General features: G+C 33.8%; 4 protein-coding genes and 1 long non-coding RNA gene across 6 annotated transcripts; 1 reads left to right on the top strand and 4 right to left on the bottom strand.

Annotated features, from left to right (window-relative positions):
• Positions 1 to 307: 307 nt before the first annotated feature.
• Positions 308 to 1498, bottom strand: LOC114424511. Its single transcript, XR_003669002.1, has 2 exons — positions 706 to 1498; positions 308 to 598 (listed from the first exon to the last, which is right to left on the bottom strand). It is a non-coding gene; the product is annotated as an uncharacterized LOC114424511 (long non-coding RNA).
• Positions 1499 to 1508: 10 nt separating this feature from the next.
• LOC114423958 (hydroxyphenylpyruvate reductase-like) lies at positions 1509 to 2125 on the bottom strand. Its single transcript, XM_028390854.1, has 2 exons — positions 2033 to 2125; positions 1509 to 1946 (listed from the first exon to the last, which is right to left on the bottom strand). The coding sequence occupies exons 1-2, from the start codon at positions 2123 to 2125 to the stop codon at positions 1509 to 1511; spliced, it is 531 nt and encodes a 176-aa protein (XP_028246655.1).
• A 3776-nt stretch (positions 2126 to 5901) lies between these two features.
• Positions 5902 to 8638, top strand: LOC114422401 (rop guanine nucleotide exchange factor 12-like). Of its 2 annotated transcripts, none has more exons than XM_028388735.1 (7): positions 5902 to 6166; positions 6373 to 6489; positions 6682 to 6836; positions 6925 to 6999; positions 7111 to 7371; positions 7453 to 7776; positions 7987 to 8638. In XM_028388735.1, the coding sequence occupies exons 1-7, from the start codon at positions 5902 to 5904 to the stop codon at positions 8407 to 8409; spliced, it is 1620 nt and encodes a 539-aa protein (XP_028244536.1). In that variant the 3' UTR covers positions 8410 to 8638. The 2 variants fall into 2 exon arrangements, with proteins under 2 accessions (XP_028244536.1, XP_028244537.1); XM_028388736.1 differs by having other exon boundaries at positions 6075 to 6166; positions 6384 to 6489.
• Positions 8639 to 9054: 416 nt separating this feature from the next.
• Positions 9055 to 10530, bottom strand: LOC114422403 (photosystem I reaction center subunit VI-2, chloroplastic-like). Its single transcript, XM_028388737.1, has 3 exons — positions 10330 to 10530; positions 9894 to 10020; positions 9055 to 9447 (listed from the first exon to the last, which is right to left on the bottom strand). The coding sequence occupies exons 1-3, from the start codon at positions 10455 to 10457 to the stop codon at positions 9268 to 9270; spliced, it is 435 nt and encodes a 144-aa protein (XP_028244538.1). The 5' UTR covers positions 10458 to 10530; the 3' UTR covers positions 9055 to 9267.
• A 567-nt stretch (positions 10531 to 11097) lies between these two features.
• LOC114423072 (homeobox-leucine zipper protein GLABRA 2-like) lies at positions 11098 to 17435 on the bottom strand. Its single transcript, XM_028389683.1, has 11 exons — positions 17193 to 17435; positions 16778 to 17028; positions 15793 to 15910; positions 15504 to 15698; positions 14930 to 15310; positions 14409 to 14510; positions 13256 to 13465; positions 13008 to 13182; positions 12643 to 12914; positions 12145 to 12231; positions 11098 to 11940 (listed from the first exon to the last, which is right to left on the bottom strand). Exons 1-11 carry the CDS (start codon positions 17265 to 17267, stop codon positions 11560 to 11562), a joined length of 2247 nt encoding a protein of 748 aa, XP_028245484.1. The 5' UTR covers positions 17268 to 17435; the 3' UTR covers positions 11098 to 11559.
• Positions 17436 to 17978: the final 543 nt, after the last annotated feature.

Below are 17978 nucleotides of genomic sequence, written 5' to 3'. Positions count from 1 at the left end.
TAAAAATACACGGACAAATTACAGACATGATATGTGTTGATGATTTTAAGTGGTGTTAAATTCATAATCAACTGTTCGAATTGCGAGAGCTAGTATGCAACCTTCAACCTTCTAATTGTATGTGTTCTTATTGTATGGGGCTATTGTTGGTTCATGATACTACGTACGCAGTACTTACAGTAAGGGACTAATACTTTGTGAGTCATGATCGAAAATTAAGTGCTTCAGCAATTTTGAACAAAATTGGGTAAAAGGAGGCAGTCATGTTTTCTTGCAAGACTTGACAAGTTTACCGTCAAAGAGATACTGAAGGAAACTACAAGTCTACAAGTTCTTGCTTGCAATTTAGCTGGTACACTAAAGATATAAGGAGATAAATTCCTGCTATTCAACACACAAATGATACAAGATCAAGTAAAAAAATACATAACTTATATGCTTATTACAACACACGGATTGAAAGAGTAAACTAGTCACTGCAAAATTTTCAACATGTTCAACATCACGTTCAGCAATAGCAAAAGGACAAAAATAGAAAGAAGTAGAAGAATGACCTCAACTGAAATGGCGTTCACTATATGGGACATCAACTTGACATCTGTATGTTGTTCCATAAATATCAGGTTAGGGATTATCAGATTGAAGATTATGATATTTCATAAAGTAACACTTGTAAAATTTAAAGCACATTAAAATTTCACTTACCTGCTATATATTCCCAGTGTGTGTGCTGATTCTCAGTTCCTTTAACGACCTTGATCGTATCGTCTTGTATTTGCATTAGATTTGTTGCTTTTCTTTCTCACTCTTTGATTAAGAATGCCTTCAACAAAACTGATTGACCATTCTGGTTTCCGAAAGAAGACAATATAACCCAATAGTATTCCAAATACCCCTCCACATGCATATCCTATAGCTACGGGTTTCCAACCAAACCTGAATTCTTCATCATGCTGAAATGTTGCTGAATCTGTTGGCAGTTTTTCATCATTGTGGCAAGACTTTGACAAAGGCAACCCACATAGCCCTTGATTGCCTTCATAGGAATCATTCTGGAATGTTTCGAACTGTTTAACTGTTGGTATCATCCCCACCAGCTGATTTTGTGAAAGGTTTAATGAAGAGAGGAAGTGAAGATTGGTCAATGCCTTTGGAATTTCACCCATTAACATGTTTGAAGAGAGGTCTAACCATTCTAGATTTTCCAAACCACCAAAGTTTTGTGGAATAACACCAGTAATTCTGTTGTGGGAAAGGTTAAGCCCGTTGAGTGACTTTAACTCTCCAATGATTGCTGGGATCACTCCTCCAAATCTGTTATTTGACAAATCAATAGTTGTGAAAGTAGTTAAAGATCCTCTCCAGCTCATAAATGTTTCCTTTTATGGTGATTACCACAGAATCATAGTAATTGGAAGAATAGTTTTTGCCGACCATTATCGACATTCACCATCATTCCCTTGAAGTCTTTTATGCAAGCTGTTGGCAAATTGTCACTGAAATTATTGTTAGAGATGACAAAAACCCGCAACATGGGGCAACAAGACAACGTTTTCAAGCCCGAATAATTCTTCTGGAACAGTAGGCTCATTTTCAAACACATCTAGCCCAGCACCACCCAAACGACCTTCTAGCAGTGCTGGCACTAACTCTGCCTCATCAACATGCTTGCCTCGTCCAATGTTAATAAGATAACCCTTGGGACCCAGTGCATTGATCACCTCCCTGTTGATGATGTGATGAGTTTCCTCCGTTAGTGGGCAAGCAACTACCAGTATCTCGCACTTAGATGCTAGTTCTACAACACTTGGATAGTACTTGTATTTTGAGTCTCTTTTTTCAGTTCTAGAGTAGTAGCATATGGGACAGTTGAATCCTTCGGCTCTCTTAGCAATTGCTTGGCCAATCCTTCCTAGCCCAATAATGCCAACAGTTTCCCCCGAGAACTGGAAGGAAAATACACAACCAAAAATATTACTTTTGCTGTTGAAAATAGGGGCAGGAATACTAATATATAAAAACAGATTTTAACCGTGAAGCACCGACACGGCCCCAAACAGCGATATCCCTGTTTCCCAAACAGCGATATCCCTATTTCCGACCTGGACATGCGCCGAACACGCATTTGCTGTGTCCAACTTTTTTTTAAAAAAAAAACTTTGACACAGTTCTGGACACGAGAAACCAACAGACACGACACAACTTTTGTTATTTTTTTTTTCAAAATCATATTTTTTAAAATCTTAAAAGATAAAAGTTTAGAATTTAAATTATAATAAAAGAAGACAAGTGAATGTAGAGTTTGCAAACTTTTCTGGTGGAAGAAAAGACTTTGATGATATTGACTTTTTAAGGGATAAAGGTCTAATGGAGGCAAAGTCTTGGTGGCTAGTTCATGGTGTTCATGCACCAACACTTCAAAAGATTGCTCTTAAGTTACCAGGACAACCCTACTCATCATCATGTTGTTAAAGAAAGTGGAGTACTTACTCTTTCATTCATTCAATCAAAAGAAACAAGACGGCATCTCATCAGGCAGAAGATCTAGTATTTGTTCATAGTAATCTTCATCTTCTTTCAAGAAATTTTCCACAATATCATCAAGAAGAAACTAAAATGTGGGACATTATAAGAGATGAGTTTGGATCACTTGATGAGAATGAAATTCTTGAAGTTGCTAATTTATCCCTTGATGAATCAGAATTAGAAGTTGTGTTTTTTGATAATGATGATCAAGAAGGAAGAGGGAGAACTTAGATACATTAGGATTAACATTTTTTTATTTATCTTTTCAATTATGATGATTTATCTTGATACTTTTTTAAGTGAGACTCTATTAAATATGTTAACAAATCTTTTTTAGATTATTTTTAAAGAGACAAAATTTTTGTCTTGTAAAATTTTCTTTTGAATAATAACGGTGCTACTTAATATAATTTTTTTATGCATATAATAATAATAATAATAATTATTATTATTATATGCATAAAAAAATTATTATTATTATTATATATGTCGTATTTTCGTGTTTTATGTTTTAAAATTTAGCCGTGTCACAGTGTCATATCCGGTGTCATATCCGGTGTCGATATCCGTGTTTCATAGGATTTTAATGAGCAGAATAATCATATAATACAGCTAATTACGAAGATCGACAGATCCTTAGTGTCCAATTTTGTATTTGGTTTTTCACTACCACTAAAAGTCCTAGACATATAGTAGTAAGGTATACTGGCTTCGTTTATATATCTTGAAGAGAAAATGAAGAGGAGAGAGATTCTAGTAGAACACTGTCACGTTCACACCTAACATTTATTGTCCACTAAGGTACTTGACAGGTAGGATTTTCTGCAAATAATTCTGATTGAGATGATGATAATAAGATAAAGATAGAGATGGTTCTTTGTATATATATGCACAGCGAAGCTAAATTAGCGACTAAGGGGTTCTTTGTGACAATTCTCTTCATAGCAAGACAGATCCAACTCTCACTTTTCAGGATAAAGTAATCTCAGTTATAGACTATGATGCATAAGTACAATTCATATCTGCTGCGACAATATGATTATTCTAAAAATATATAGGATGATACCATATGTGTATGAAACATATCTAGATATGTATAAAAATGTCATAAAAATGTAACAAATATATAATTACAGTTCTGCAAAACCCAAAATTATGAACATACTTTGTTGGACGTGACTAAAACCAAAATAAAAAAGGAGATGTTGGATCAAACACATGATACATGAATTTGATTGGAACTTTTTAAATCTTTTTTTTTTTACATCTCAAGCACTCAGATCAAAATTGAAGTTGAGAATGATTAATATGACGATTATAACTGAAAATTTTATGAATTGAGTTCATTTTCAATTATTATTATTTTAGAGGTCATCCTGTTTGAGTAAGGTATGACAACTAATTGTTATTTACATCTTTTGGGAGGCCAATTAAATTAAAGGAAGAATGTGTTGAGAGAAAATCTATCATCTCTCATCTTCCATTTTTGTCTCTCCTATTTGAAATTCTCGTGTTTTACTAATTTTATTGTAGGTGGGATTAGAATAACTTTTTGAAATTTTATGTGATTCAATGTACTTCTTTGAAATTGGAGTAATTTGCTCTATTTCTAATGTAAACCTTAGGAAGATTGACATTGAAAGCTTTGGAAAACTTTTTTTTTATCATGTTATTAGTACACAAATATTTATGGATTTTATTGATGATTAATATTCATCGAAAAACTTTGAAATTTTTTTTAATTACCTTTAATAATTTTTTTTTCTTATCATATTTTTTTTCATTCACAATATTCAAATTCAAACTTACTTGAAGACCAAGTTAAATACCACTTGTAAATCTTTTAATCCATCACATAACAATTAACAAACTATAAGTCCTTAATTTTAATCGTTCACTTTTTTTATTCATATATCAATTTTTTTTTTATTCATTCATGGTGCGGTTTTTTTTTAATTAGGTCGATTTAAGGAAGAGAGGAACAACCCATAAACACGACAAACCACAGGAAAATCCCAAGCATTTGAGAGTTTATGAAGAAAATATGCTGCGGCCCAAAAAAAGTATGAGAACTATTTCAAATTTACTCATGAATCAGCCACGCAAGTTCTTCATTTTGCTTGTAAAAAAAAGTTCTCCATTTGCCATGAGAATTAGGCATTTTTCAATAGTGTGTAAGATCTGGTATATGTTGAGCAGAGATCATGACGTTGATTTTCCACATTATTTATTAACTCACTAAAACACGATCCGGGAAGTTTATTCCTTTTAAAAAAAAATTAGAAAAGTAGTTCGCCACATTTTATCTAAGTCACTTAAATAATGAAGAAATAAAAGTGTAGAAGGGAAGAAACAATGATAAAGAAGGATCAAATAGGATGATGAACAGATAGAAACAGAAGAGCGAATCATTACTAAGACCATATTGAGACCAAGGTTCAAAGAAAATCAAATTCTCATTGAAATTGAAAAATGGATACAAAAATTATCTCTGATCTACAATATAATTGAATATAAGAGAATAACAGAATAACTAATTTTAACTATGTTTTTTTACTATCTCTGTGCTCATTGCACAATATTTCGCATTATTAATATATAAGTAAAAGTTTTGGAATGTGGGGCTCCGAATTTTGGTAACGACAGGGTGGAAAATTGATGTCACTCTATAATGGTAATCAAATCTAATAAAAGACTCAGGTTGTGTGCAGGTGGCATCATCAGAGAAACCGAAAACCAAGAATTTGGAAATTACTATGAACATTTTGAACTTCACAAATCACAAACAGAACAGTAAAATAGTTGTACCTGAAAATTGAGATTGAAACATGTTCCTTAGATTATTCAAGTGATGCATCTGCACCGTCCAATGATGGGGAGAAAGTGAGGCGTGTCATTGTAAATTGCCTAGGCATGCATGTCTGTCTTCCCTGGTCTTCAGCTACCTTTGACCTTTAAATAAAAACCTTAACCATCCAATTTTCCACATCGTGGCCAAAACAGATTCCTCTCGACATAAAAATGCAAAATTTTGTTTATAACTCTTAAACCCACCTCATTTTCATATAACATGCACCCCACGTTCAATGAACCAAGCTCAAAAAAGAAATAGAAACTAACACAAACCCCATCAAATATTCACCTCCAACTATTTTTTTGCTTGTCAAACTCTCACTCTCCTAAAAAAAACATCTCCCTTTTCATTTGTACTTCTCCCCTGGTATTTTCCTCCCCTGCCACAATGCAACAAACTTGACTTTCCTTATTTCTCTCTCCCTACACGTACCTGAAACCCCATGTTTTGTTCTTGCTTGTTCATCCCTTGACAATTTTCCTTAAAACATATATTTTGATACATTAAGAAAAAGGAAAAAAATGGTTAAAGCAATGGAACAAGAACAGGAAAGTCTCAGGTCCAAACTATTCCTTTTCAAAGGAATGTTTGAGAGTGCAGGGAGGCATACAAAGAGTTTGAGCATTGAGAGTGCCAGCGCATTAGATCCTTCTCCTTCGGATGAAGAGCCGGTGTCATCAAGAAGTCAAGGATCAAAACCTCTAAATGATCTGGATAAGGTTCCTAAGCCAAGGATAAGCAAGGAGGAAATTGTAGCCAAAGAAGCCAAAGATAAGATGGTGCAAGGTAAACATTGTGTTAATTAGATTGAAACCTTTACTTTACTTTGATATGATTAAATGCAATGTTAGAAATATTTAAAATTGTTTCCATGTTACAACATATATTTGATTTAGAAGCTCTTTCATTCAATGTTTTTATTTTCAAACTCTTGATGTGTTGCATTGGATTAGTCTATATATAATATTTATCTATGGTTGGGTTTAATTCAGAAATGGAACAGATGAAGGAGAGATTTGCTAAACTGCTATTGGGTGAGGACATGTCTGGTGGAGGAAAGGGTGTTTCTTCAGCTTTGGCATTGTCAAATGCATTCACAAACCTTGCAGGTATCTTGACCTCTTGCTTTCTTTCTCCTTCAACTAAGACATAGCATTCTTCTTTCTATCCTGCTCCAAATCTCCAATCATGATGTGAAAACATTGTGCTGTTCCTTCCATTTTCAGGAGAGATTGACAGCAGAAATGTTTGAAATAATTCATTAACAGTTTCTCTCATTTTTTTTCTTACTGATAATGCAGCTGCTGTTTTCGGTGAACAAAAGCGCCTAGAGCCAATGCCACCAGAAAGGAAAGCAAGATGGAGAAAAGAAATCGATTGGCTTCTATCGGTCACTGATTACATTGTTGAAATGGTTCCTGTGCAACAAAAAAACAAGGATGGCTCAACCATGGAGGTAAGTAACCCTTTTTCCTTCCTTATGTTTCTCATCTTTCCTATCATAATTGCTGTATGATTGAACCTAATCTTTGATTATTGAATAGGTTATGACAACGCGACAAAGAACTGACCTCCACATGAATATCCCTGCCTTACGAAAGCTTGACACAATGCTTATTGTAAGATCAATATCCTTGCATCCTGATTCCCTCCTGAGTTAAATATAATCATTGCTTTTCTGTTGGCGTCAATTGACTGTTAGCTCTCATACAATTATTGATGATGAGCAGGATACTCTAGATAACTTCAAAGACCAAAATGAGTTCTATTATGTATCAAAAGATGCAGAGGATTCAGATAGAAATAATGATACCAAGTGGTGGTTGCCTACACCTAAGGTTCCCGCAAACGGTTTATCTGATGCAGCAAGAAGGTTTGTTCAGTATCAGAAAGATTGTGTGAACCAAGTTCTTAAAGCAGCTATGGCCATAAATGCTCAAACTCTATCAGAAATGGAGATCCCTGAAAGCTATATTGAATCCCTACCCAAGGTAAGTAAAAAAGGAACTATATTTTCTTAAAAGTTATCATTGTTGACATTCAGACATCTTACACACAACTTATTTTTTTAGAATGGAAGATCAAGTCTTGGGGACTTGATCTACAGGAGCATTACAGATGATTTTTTCGATCCTGATCAGCTCCTATCAGCCATGGACATGTCATCAGAACATAAAATCGTAGATCTCAAGGACAGAATTGAGGCATCCATTGTGATTTGGAGACGGAAGATGAACCAAAAAGATAGCAGCAAATCAGCTTGGGGTTCTGCTGTGAGTATGGAGAAAAGAGAAATCTTTGAAGACAGGGCCGAAACCATCTTACTTCTCCTAAAGCATCGTTTTCCCGGGACTCCCCAATCTGCATTGGATATAAGTAAAATCCAATTCAATCGGGTAAGAGCATGTTCATTGTAACCACAATTTTCAATTTACGAAAAAAATGTTAATTATATGTCACGTTGGAGATTGATCGTGACCATATTATGATTCCAGACCATGTAATAATTTCTTGGGGCTCGCAGCTTCATTCTGCAGGATTATTTGGCAAAGTTGAAAATGTGTTATTCTTTTAACATAGTTAAGGATCTCTTAACCATTATGCAGGATGTGGGGCACGCTGTTCTTGAAAGCTATTCAAGAATATTGGAAAGTTTGGCTTTCACAGTGCTGTCAAGAATAGAAGATGTACTCCTTGCAGATCAGCAAACTCAAAATCCATCACACTCAGGAACAAAGAGCAGCATTTCGAGAAACCCGGTTCCGAAGCCAGAGAAGTCTCCAACTCCAACTCCTAAAGAAGAGGTAGACAAGAGTGGCTCAGAAGCAATGACACTATCAGATTTCATGGGTTGGAACAATGATCAAGGTGACTCAGACGCTAAGAAAGACCATTTTGCAGATTCAGATGACTTCGACAAAAACATTGATAATGGAAAGCCTCAAAAACTTCCAAACGTAGTGACAGACAAGAAGGTGTCCTACCTTGAGACATTGGGAGGTATGAGGAGTCCAACATCACGCCATTAAGCCCAAAATTGAAATGCAAAACACTTGAAGTGGGAGATAAAAAAAAAAGGAAGGGAAAACAACACGTTTTTGTGAGAAGCATGTGTGGTCTTCGGAGGAGTTGTTTAAAACACAATCATTTATTCTTTATCATCTATTCTTTCTTTTTGTAAATAGGAATGAATGAATATGAACATACAAATCCCAAAATCATCATTGTTTTTGAAGCATTGTCAAGTATGAATTTGTAGTCTGGCAGCCACAAAATGTGATATTTTATGAATTCACAGATGTCATGCTCATGCATGCCTTTCATTGGCATCGTACCGTGAAATACTATATAACTCTATTCGACCTATGATAGAACGAGAGTCGAGCTATATGCCATTTTATTTTTAAATAAACAATTGTCTTATACATATTTATTAATATGTTGGATTTGAAACGCAATAATAAAAGCACTATATATACATCAGTTATCATCACTTTTTTTTTTATTTAAAAAAAAAATCACTATACTATTTATAAATTCGTAAGTATTGTGATAAGTAAAGTTGTATTGTTTGATGAACCAAATAATATTATACAAGTTAAAGAGGTAATCAGGTAATCAAGGCTCTGGCTAGCTTTGCGAGTTACAGTTATATATCTGGTTAGACAAGCCTCGAATCCAAATCAACAATTTAAGATCAACATCCCAATTCCAATTTCCAAATATGTCTTTGCTTCAATTGAAAACCAAAGCAATGCCACTCAATTAGACTGGAAAGAAGCATCTTTGAATAGTAAGTAGTCTGCAAGCATACTTACACATTATGCAAACCAGAAAAATAAAAATTAAAAAGGAACTCAATAGATGGAGCTCTGATACAAATCAAATTAGATCTTGCCACGAGGACCAAGCTTTGGTGGAAGTTGTGGTCCCTTCTTGATTGGTAGAATGTCACCTGAGGCTGTTGCACTGAAGTATGCAAGGGTGGAACCACCTCCCAATATCAGAAACTTGAGTAACAATCCCCTCTTTGTGAATGGAGCAGCAAATGTCTCGAAGAACTTGCTCTGCAAATCCATATCAATAAAACAGCTATATACTATAATTTCTATCAAATGTAAGTGTATATGTCAAAAAGTCATAAATCAATCATGCATACAGGTACCACTTTTAATTTAGTTATTATAAAAATCAAAGACTTATCATATATGAATTAGATAAAATAGTTTATAAATTGACAATATAAATTTTTTTACGGTCATTCAATTATAACAAATTAATATGATAAATTTATTAACTTTTACCGTTATTTTCTTTTAAAATCACACCTGTCATGATTTCTTATCAGTTGTCAATGTAAAATTGTTTTACAGTGATATGGATACAAAAAATTAAACTCTAAAGTTATGCATGCATCTTTGTTATCAAAGTATATATTATATCATTGAATTATCTATAATTTTTCATGTTTGATTCTCATTGAAGAAGATGCACATGTAAAGAAGCAACAAACCTGAAGAGGGTTGTAGGGTGAAGGTGCATCTGAGCCATACAAGTCCCACTGCCCCGTAGTGTTGCCCAGATCCTCCAAATCAAAGTACACACTCTTGTCACCATACTTTGCTACCACGGCACCACTCCTGTGATGTTTAGTACACTGTTTTAGCATACAATTACAACACATGCGAACCATAATATTCAAGGGATATTTTTTCTTTTTTTATACAAATATGGATCATTTGACTATCTTCTTCTTATTGTTTGATTTTAACAAAATTTGACATATACAATCTTAATAATTCAACGGATGCATGGATTGATCAAAATCATATTTTATATCAAATTATAAGATGATATAATAATTGTTTAAGTTATACAAGTATAATTTAACCCCTCATCGTGCGTGTATATATATATTAAAATTAAAAATTTATGGAAATGCATGGAACCTGAAGTTCTTGGATTTGACAGTGTGGCGAGAGGGCTTGAAAGAGAGCTTAGTTCCAGAGAGGGAACTTCCAGCAAGGCCATTGAGCGCAGCTGGTTGAACAGCAGCTAAGGTTGCAAGAGAAGCCATTAATGATCTTCTTAATTTACTTTACTTGTAACTTTGTTTCTCTGCTAGCTGTTCCTGTATCAGTAATTTAGTATCAGCTGGCCAATGGGGAATATAGCTGTTTCTGTTACTTGGAGCTCATGTGTCCACGTGGCCACATCACCAGATTTGGAAATTCATTCCTGAGGTCACGCGTGACTAGAGGATAGATAAGCTTATCCACTTCTCAATTCTTGCCCAATATTAATGAGGGAAACAGTAAAACGTATGGTATCTATTATTGTACACTTATATATCAGTTAAACTAACTCTACCTTTTTTTTTATAAATACACACTCTGAATTTCAATTTTGGTTTAATTAATTTTTATTTATTTATAAATTTTGGTTCTCAAATTGATGTTGTTTAGCACCATTTAAATTTAGACATTTTCAATATCAGTTTCTAACCGATATAAAAAGGATTCGCTGAATCGCTGTAGTAGTGTACTTACAATTCTCTATTGTAGATATTCTTTTTCTTTTTTGACCGTTGTAGAGTACAAATAAATTATAGAAACGAAAATAATAATTAACCTAAAGATATCTTTTAAATAAGTATGATTGATTCTTTTCAAAGCAATAGTTACCACAAACTACCCAAGAGTTCAAGACTACTTATGTGAGCCAAAAAAGTAAATCATCATATAAGGCCTTAATAAATGGTAACCTTGTGCATAATACTACATTTGTAGGATCTAAAAGCTTTTTGTCTCTCTTCATGCAGATATACATTTGCCGTTCTGCAAATTCTATTTCCTATTGTAAATAATAAACGACAAATGATACTAATCCAGAATAAGGGGCCGGGTAGAAATTAAAAAACATTCTATTCTACTGCTGAACTGGATACTAATTAAGACTCAATTTGGTATTCCTTAAAAGTTAATTAGAGGTCAAAATTCAAGGATAGATGAGTTTTCCATGTAAAATAAAGTCCATCCATGGAATTTCGCCTCCTATAATTTTGAAGGAACACTAAATATTCATCTCAACTGTAATTAAAAGGGGTAGAAATTAAAGCCTGTAACTTTAGCAGCTAATCAAATCCTATGTATGATCTATCTAATTATCTTTTATCTTGACTAACCATCTTCACACTGCAAACTTGTTTTAATATTTCTCAATGTACAAGACACAAGATTATTGACCGATTCCACAGACTCCGTTGTTAACTTGGCTGTTGGAGAAGGGTTGACAAGAATCTGGAATGCCATTGTAAACAAAGAGCCTCCTTCAGTGTATTTTTCTTCTTGCCTTGACGAAATCACCAATGGCCTTCCCTCAATCCCATCAGGTAGAATTGAGAATCCTGACGGCAATATAGCAAGATTACTTGAATCACATCCTGTAAGCACACTTTGTATACCAGCAAATTCCACAGGAGCATATACCACCATTGACTCATAAGCACTTGTGCAGCTATCTTGCAAGATCCACACACTGTTATCTTTTGATTGTATTTTCTGCCAAGTGAGAAGAATCAGATACTTCACATTAGTAACCATGTTTTAAACACATTTTACAATTAAATTCTTTGTGTACTATTGACTATTCAACCATCCACAAATTGAAGAGAAAAATATAGAACAACTTACCTTGATCTTCTCTCGCTACCAAAAAATTAACAAAACTAACAATTAACATTTACTAATAAAAATAAAACTTACTTGAATGTTTACAACGTTGCCTCGGTCTTTTCCTTTAGCTAAATTTGCAACGGACTGAACTGACCCACCACTGGACATGATATCCCACTGTGGCAAAGAGAATTTTCAACAGTAAACAACACAATGACCCCATTTGCTATTACTATTACTCACCAAACTGCCTAAATAGCTGCTGCTATAGATATGTATCTGTAGAAGACACAAGGTGGTGGATCCACTTTTGTGGAACTCAGCAACTTTAAATGGTATCTTCCAAGATGCCTCTAACTCTAGTAATAGCATTAACTAAATAAACTAACATGACGTGATGATGTTGTCAAATAATAAGTAATTTTTTCTTCTTAATGTGAAAAAATATTTATTGAAAGATATTACAATCTTTCAAATAGGTATCAATACAATACCTGAAAAAAATCCTTGAACTTGGGCCCAAGAATACCCTAGATTCATTCAAAAAAAAAAAAAAAAAAAAAACAGAAGGGATGCAGAAAGTTGTACCTCACTTCGACGAGCTTCATCCCTCAAGAAATCGAACAGCACATTAGTAGAGACAGGAAGCCACACAGAAGAAACGGCAGACAAGATAACCCCAAGAGGTTCACCTGGGTCATTCAAGTTCTTCCTAGAGCTAATCCTTATGTCTTCTCCTGTTTTACTTGTGACCATGGTCCATGTATGAAAACTTGATGCACCAATTGCATGGCAGAAACTCCACGTCATCCTTTGTGCCAACTTCAAAATGCTCTTCCTCCCAGCCAACGTGGCAACACCTAACATTTCATCATCAAATTATGATAAGAGAAGATGTTAATTATTTCAGTAAAGCCTCCAACACCTTGGAATAATTCATTAATATTTCTCACCAGTTGAATCCTTCATGGGAACATTCGTTGCCATGTAGAAAACCAAACGTTCACAATGAAGTTGTAGTGTTGCTATCCAATGCCTTGCCCCAAAAGCTAGACCACTGTTGACAATAGTTCGGTACATTGTATGAATTGTGCTCTTTTGGCACTCCAAGTGCTCCACCCATATCACCTGAAACCAAATTAAAGCAATCTATTATAGCCCGAATTTCTCATAAAATGTTAAAAACTACTTTTCTTCATACCTTGCAATGGCCATTTGACTTATCCTCAATAATACACCCAGACGGGCGTTTTCTACATTTCACAAGGGATGCATCAATGTTGTCTTCTACTTTGTCTATGGAGACATCAACTATTGCCCACTGTTCATCACTCAACTGTTTGCAGCACCTCACAAAATACACTTCTCGGGTGGGCACCATAGGAGTGAGCATTTGAAGCTCAGCAAACATCTGCATTCATTATAGCTCATGGTTATTACTTGAAACTTTTCAATTTTCATCATGTCAAACACAAAACAAAACCTCGTGCCTTTGTGTACTTTGATGGAGAAAGTCTCATTGTCATTAAGTGTGTTCTTTTGGAGGAAAAGAGAGTAGAAAATGAGATAAATAAAAAGTAAAATTATGTGGGACTCTCACTTTTACATTCTATTTAATTTAAAACTTTGATCTTAATTCATTTTTTTTATCCTATTATTGTCCACGTCTAAGGACTTGAACAGTATATATGTTTGTCTTGCTATCTTAATGTATTGAATAGGGAATAAAGCAGAATTCTACGACCCTGGGGATATGCCGGGAGAGAAGAAGATTTTTTTTTTTCTAGAGATAAAGAGAGATGGAAAGAGAGAGATTTTGTGTTATATTGGGAAGTGCGAGGAAAGTGCCAAGAGTTACTCAAATTATGTTCGATCTTTTCTATGTATGCTTTTAAGCTTTTTTTGTGTCCTTATCAAGACTTTCAGAGATACAAATAAAAGGGTATGTTTAAAGGGACGGAAAAAGGCATCAGCACTTACATTCCCCTACGGAAGAGTAATGCATGATGGGTTATTAACTTATAATAAAACCTTGATTTATGTTAGGCAAAATTATAATCATAATCCACATGCATCGTCTGAAGTGTTTTAATTTGTTTTTTATTTTAACCTTAAACGTGTATAACAGTCGGTTGAAAATTTCAATTGTGGGAAAGGTCACTTTAAAGAGGAATCCCCATCTTTTTCTCTTGCTTGTCAAGGTTGGACCACTCGATCATAAATAAAAAAAAGGATCCACGTTCTAACATGAGGCCGAAATGAATGGCTAAAGATAAACGAGGCATTTATTTTGTACGTATATGTAGCAGTAGTGTGGCTGGCTACCTAACAAAGTGAAATTATCTTCCCCTTACCAATTGCACTGCACCATTCCTGTTAGAACCTTCGCCATTGCTTATAACATCAACAGTTACAGCCTTTGATATTAAGCACGGAAACATTTCCTTCCATTGATTCTGCAAGAAACATATATGTTACAAATATTATAAGAAATTAAATACATTCCAAAAATGATTTTAAATTATTGTCGGCAACATCAAGGTATTTAAACATTTCGTAATGGCATCACGACCACAATTTCTGCTGTAATAATATAGTCACATTTTCATATGATTGTTGTCTGTAATGTAAAGACTTTTTAACTCACCATAACGCTGTCGCAATCACAACCTCAATTTAAAACCACGATTCTAACCTAGAGCTTGATTAGTATTAGCGAATGAAAAAATATTCAAGTTTAATAAAAAAAGTTGTAAAATCATTTGAAGCTATCATGCGGTTCAAGATTTAACTCAAATATATCTTTTGGTAACATTACCTATGATGCATTCTTTATATATATATTCATGCACATTGGTACGTGTCTTACACTTACCACGTCTAGAAAACTTTGGAGAAGCCGAGGAAGATCCATAAAAACAACCTCAGTTTCTCTTGAGGCTTCGATGAATGTCTTTGGCCTTTCACTGCCCGAATTTTCAGCTGCCATCTCCTTCACATATTCATCGTAGTTAAGTATTTCGCGACCTGTTTCAACGCTACGAACCCATAATGGTTCCCCCATAGTTGCCATCTTTATGAGCTCCTCCGTTGCTCGGTTTGCTACATCCATTATCCTTGATTTGTCGAGCCCGAAAAGTACACTGTAAAAACCCAAAGAGTTTCTATTCTCTTCCTCATCATGGCCAGCAGAAGATGTAGTAGGAGACGTTGTCCTTGGTGAGAATTTCCCTAAAGCTGTTCGGAGCTTCTCTACCTATATAATGATTAATCAATTAGCGAAACATTTTTCAATAAGATTGTAGTTTGTACTTCATAGACATACAAGTGGTTGAGAAAATGAAAAGGAAAGAAGGAAAAGTGGTGGGTTTGATTCCCTTATCTGATAATAAAACTAATAAATTAATATTTGTCCATAAAAAAAGTTTGTTTACACAAATTAATTATACCTCAGCTTTGAGTTTGGCATTTTCAATAAGAAGTTGTTTTTCTTCAGTGGACATGGAAGCATCTATGGTAGCCGTTACCATGCCACAATTGGGGCAACAAGATTTGTTTATGGTTTCTCGCATGGCCTTAGTTTCCTCCCTAAGTTTGTCTAATTCTGTCTTCAACAATGAGTTTTCATGGCGCTCTTGTAGTGCCTACAAAAGACAATAATATTGCATAATGCATACATATATAATTTCTAAATAAATTAAGTCTGCATTATTCTAAGGTAAATAAATTTAGATATACCTTGATTTGGGTTCGACGATTTTGGAACCAAAACTTGACTTGCCTTGGAGCAAGGCCAAGTTGCTGGCTGAGTTTTTGCCTCTGCTTTTCATCAGGATGCGGTGATTCCTTGAAAAGCCTACAATATTAGTTCATTATTCATGTCAGTTTGTCTGTCTTTTTAGCTGTATTATCTTTCACTACAAGATTCATCTCAGAGAGACTGATCCTACAATTAACAAAATGTTTAATATAATAATAATGCAACAACCTAAAATAACACAAACTAATCAAGTGGAAAAATGCTTCTTATTGACATAAGATCAACAAATTAACCGACAAAGCAAAAGCAGTTACAAATTTTAAGCAAGCTTTAGCTTTAGTAATCATCTTTTTGCTTTGACTATACGATGTCAATCGCAAACTTTTCCCACAATCTTTGCCATTAGTACGGTATACATACAAGTTGTATACATAAATTATACTTTAAATTACCCCACTTGTAATGTCGGCATATGCAAATTATATATTTAACTTCGGAAGAAACCATTTTCATTAGTACTACTTAATCACCTCACACCTAACATTTTTTGTATAGATTTCATTGATAACCTCTTTAGCAATCATGTTAGAATTATTATAAAAAATAAAACTTTGTTTTAATATTTAAAGACTTAAATTTATTATTATTAATTAAACTGAAATAATTTTATATCAGCTGATACAAATTAGACCATGTTATTAGTTAATACCTAATATATGAAAGTATGCAAATATAAAATGATCTCACAGGCCATAAACTATAATTAGTTAATAAGATAAGCTGCTTCTTAATCCTCAATTAATAACTCGAAGTGTCACTCTCTCTTTCTCCAACAATGAAGGTTGAACTCAAGACACCTCACAAATAAATAAATAAAAGAAGAAAATTATAATGCTCACCCATGATTCAATACTAAATTAATTTATACGTATAGATATACGCAAGGTGAGAGAGTTTACGTACGCTTCCATTTCTCTTATCTGTTCAGTGGTGTGCCTGTGATACTTTCTCTTCTTCTTTCTATTCTTATCATTGTTATCTTTGTCATCACCATCATGAACATCATCACAATCAAAATCTTCTTCTGACCTGGATCTCACGGGTCCTGAGTTGTCGCTGCTAATATCAGCAGTATCCTCTTGCCGGACCTCATCGCCGGCCATCTCCATGCCGGACGTCTCCGCCGCCTCCCCAGCATACCGGAAAATCCCAGCCTTCAGTATCCAATTCAAACAGAAAAAAACAACAACACAGAATTCAATCACAACAGAAACAAACCAAGTTCAATTTATTCATATATATACTATATTTTATGCTATATGCACATATATGTATATATTGATACACATATATATATAAGGAGTTGATTATTACTTACTAAGCTAAGAGAGAGAACTGGAGAGGAAAACAAGTCTTTGGTGTGAGGTGGCGTGTTGGACATGTTGACTCCCATTGACAACCACGCTTGCTGTGCTTTTTGTTGTTCTTGATGATGTTTTTTAAGGAGCGAAAATGGCGAGGGCAAGTTTTTTTTTTTTTTTTGGAGTGAAAATGCTGTTGGTGCTAAGGACCCTTTCTCATGTTGCACGCTCTCATTATTCTTATAAAATAAAATTATATAGAAACAGTCTGTCAGTACAATTTATGAAAATAGAGATAAATATAAAGGGGATAAATGCTCACAACATTTATTACCCAAATAAAAATAATATATAATGAAACAAGTATTTATTGCATTGGATTATGCATTGAGTTTCTAATATTAATGTCATTAAATATAGCTAATATTTAAACTATTTAAATTTATGAGTGTTATTTAATGTAACAAGTATTTATTGTATTGGATTATTTCTTGAATTTCCAATATGATTGTCATTAAATATAGCTACTATTTAAATTATATAAATTTATGACTTTTTTAGTATAATTTAATGAAGCAAGTATTTATATATTACTGGAGTATATTGGATTATTTCTTGAATTTTTAATAATAACATTAAATATAGCTACTTTATGAGTATTTTTTAGTAAATTTAAACTTATATTATTAATCAAAAATTAATTAAAATAACTATTTTCATTAATTGATCTTGATGAATTCATTATTATTTTTTATTTAAAAGACTCAAGATTATGTTTTTAAAGAGTTTAATAGATATGTTTA

This window comes from Glycine soja, chromosome 8, assembly GCF_004193775.1.
Source record: "Glycine soja cultivar W05 chromosome 8, ASM419377v2, whole genome shotgun sequence".
NCBI lineage: Eukaryota > Viridiplantae > Streptophyta > Magnoliopsida > Fabales > Fabaceae > Glycine > Glycine soja.
Note: the sequence above shows the minus strand (reverse complement) of the source record. Positions and strands in the feature narration are given on the sequence as shown.

What these genes read in the sequence shown, in the direction of transcription:
- LOC114422401 (XM_028388735.1), top strand. Translation starts at nt 5,902, where the DNA reads ATGGTTAAAGCAATGGAACAAGAACAGGAAAGTCTCAGGTCCAAACTA. An exon ending in TGCATTCACAAACCTTGCAG is followed by an intron (nt 6,490 to 6,681) that starts GTATCTTGACCT and finishes CTGATAATGCAG; the next exon opens with CTGCTGTTTTCGGTGAACAA. An exon ending in AGCTTGACACAATGCTTATT is followed by an intron (nt 7,000 to 7,110) that starts GTAAGATCAATA and finishes GATGATGAGCAG; the next exon opens with GATACTCTAGATAACTTCAA.
- LOC114422403 (XM_028388737.1), bottom strand. Translation starts at nt 10,457, where the DNA reads ATGGCTTCTCTTGCAACCTTAGCTGCTGTTCAACCAGCTGCGCTCAAT. An exon ending in GTCAAATCCAAGAACTTCAG is followed by an intron (nt 10,021 to 10,329) that starts GTTCCATGCATT and finishes TAAACATCACAG; the next exon opens with GAGTGGTGCCGTGGTAGCAA. An exon ending in CACCCTACAACCCTCTTCAG is followed by an intron (nt 9,448 to 9,893) that starts GTTTGTTGCTTC and finishes ATGGATTTGCAG; the next exon opens with AGCAAGTTCTTCGAGACATT.
- LOC114423958 (XM_028390854.1), bottom strand. Translation starts at nt 2,125, where the DNA reads ATGCGTGTTCGGCGCATGTCCAGGTCGGAAATAGGGATATCGCTGTTT. An exon ending in GGCCGTGTCGGTGCTTCACG is followed by an intron (nt 1,947 to 2,032) that starts GTTAAAATCTGT and finishes TTTTCCTTCCAG; the next exon opens with TTCTCGGGGGAAACTGTTGG.
- LOC114423072 (XM_028389683.1), bottom strand. Translation starts at nt 17,267, where the DNA reads ATGGGAGTCAACATGTCCAACACGCCACCTCACACCAAAGACTTGTTT. An exon ending in ATGCCAAACTCAAAGCTGAG is followed by an intron (nt 15,311 to 15,503) that starts GTATAATTAATT and finishes ATCATTATATAG; the next exon opens with GTAGAGAAGCTCCGAACAGC. An exon ending in ATGAAGCTCGTCGAAGTGAG is followed by an intron (nt 12,232 to 12,642) that starts GTACAACTTTCT and finishes TCTTTGCCACAG; the next exon opens with TGGGATATCATGTCCAGTGG.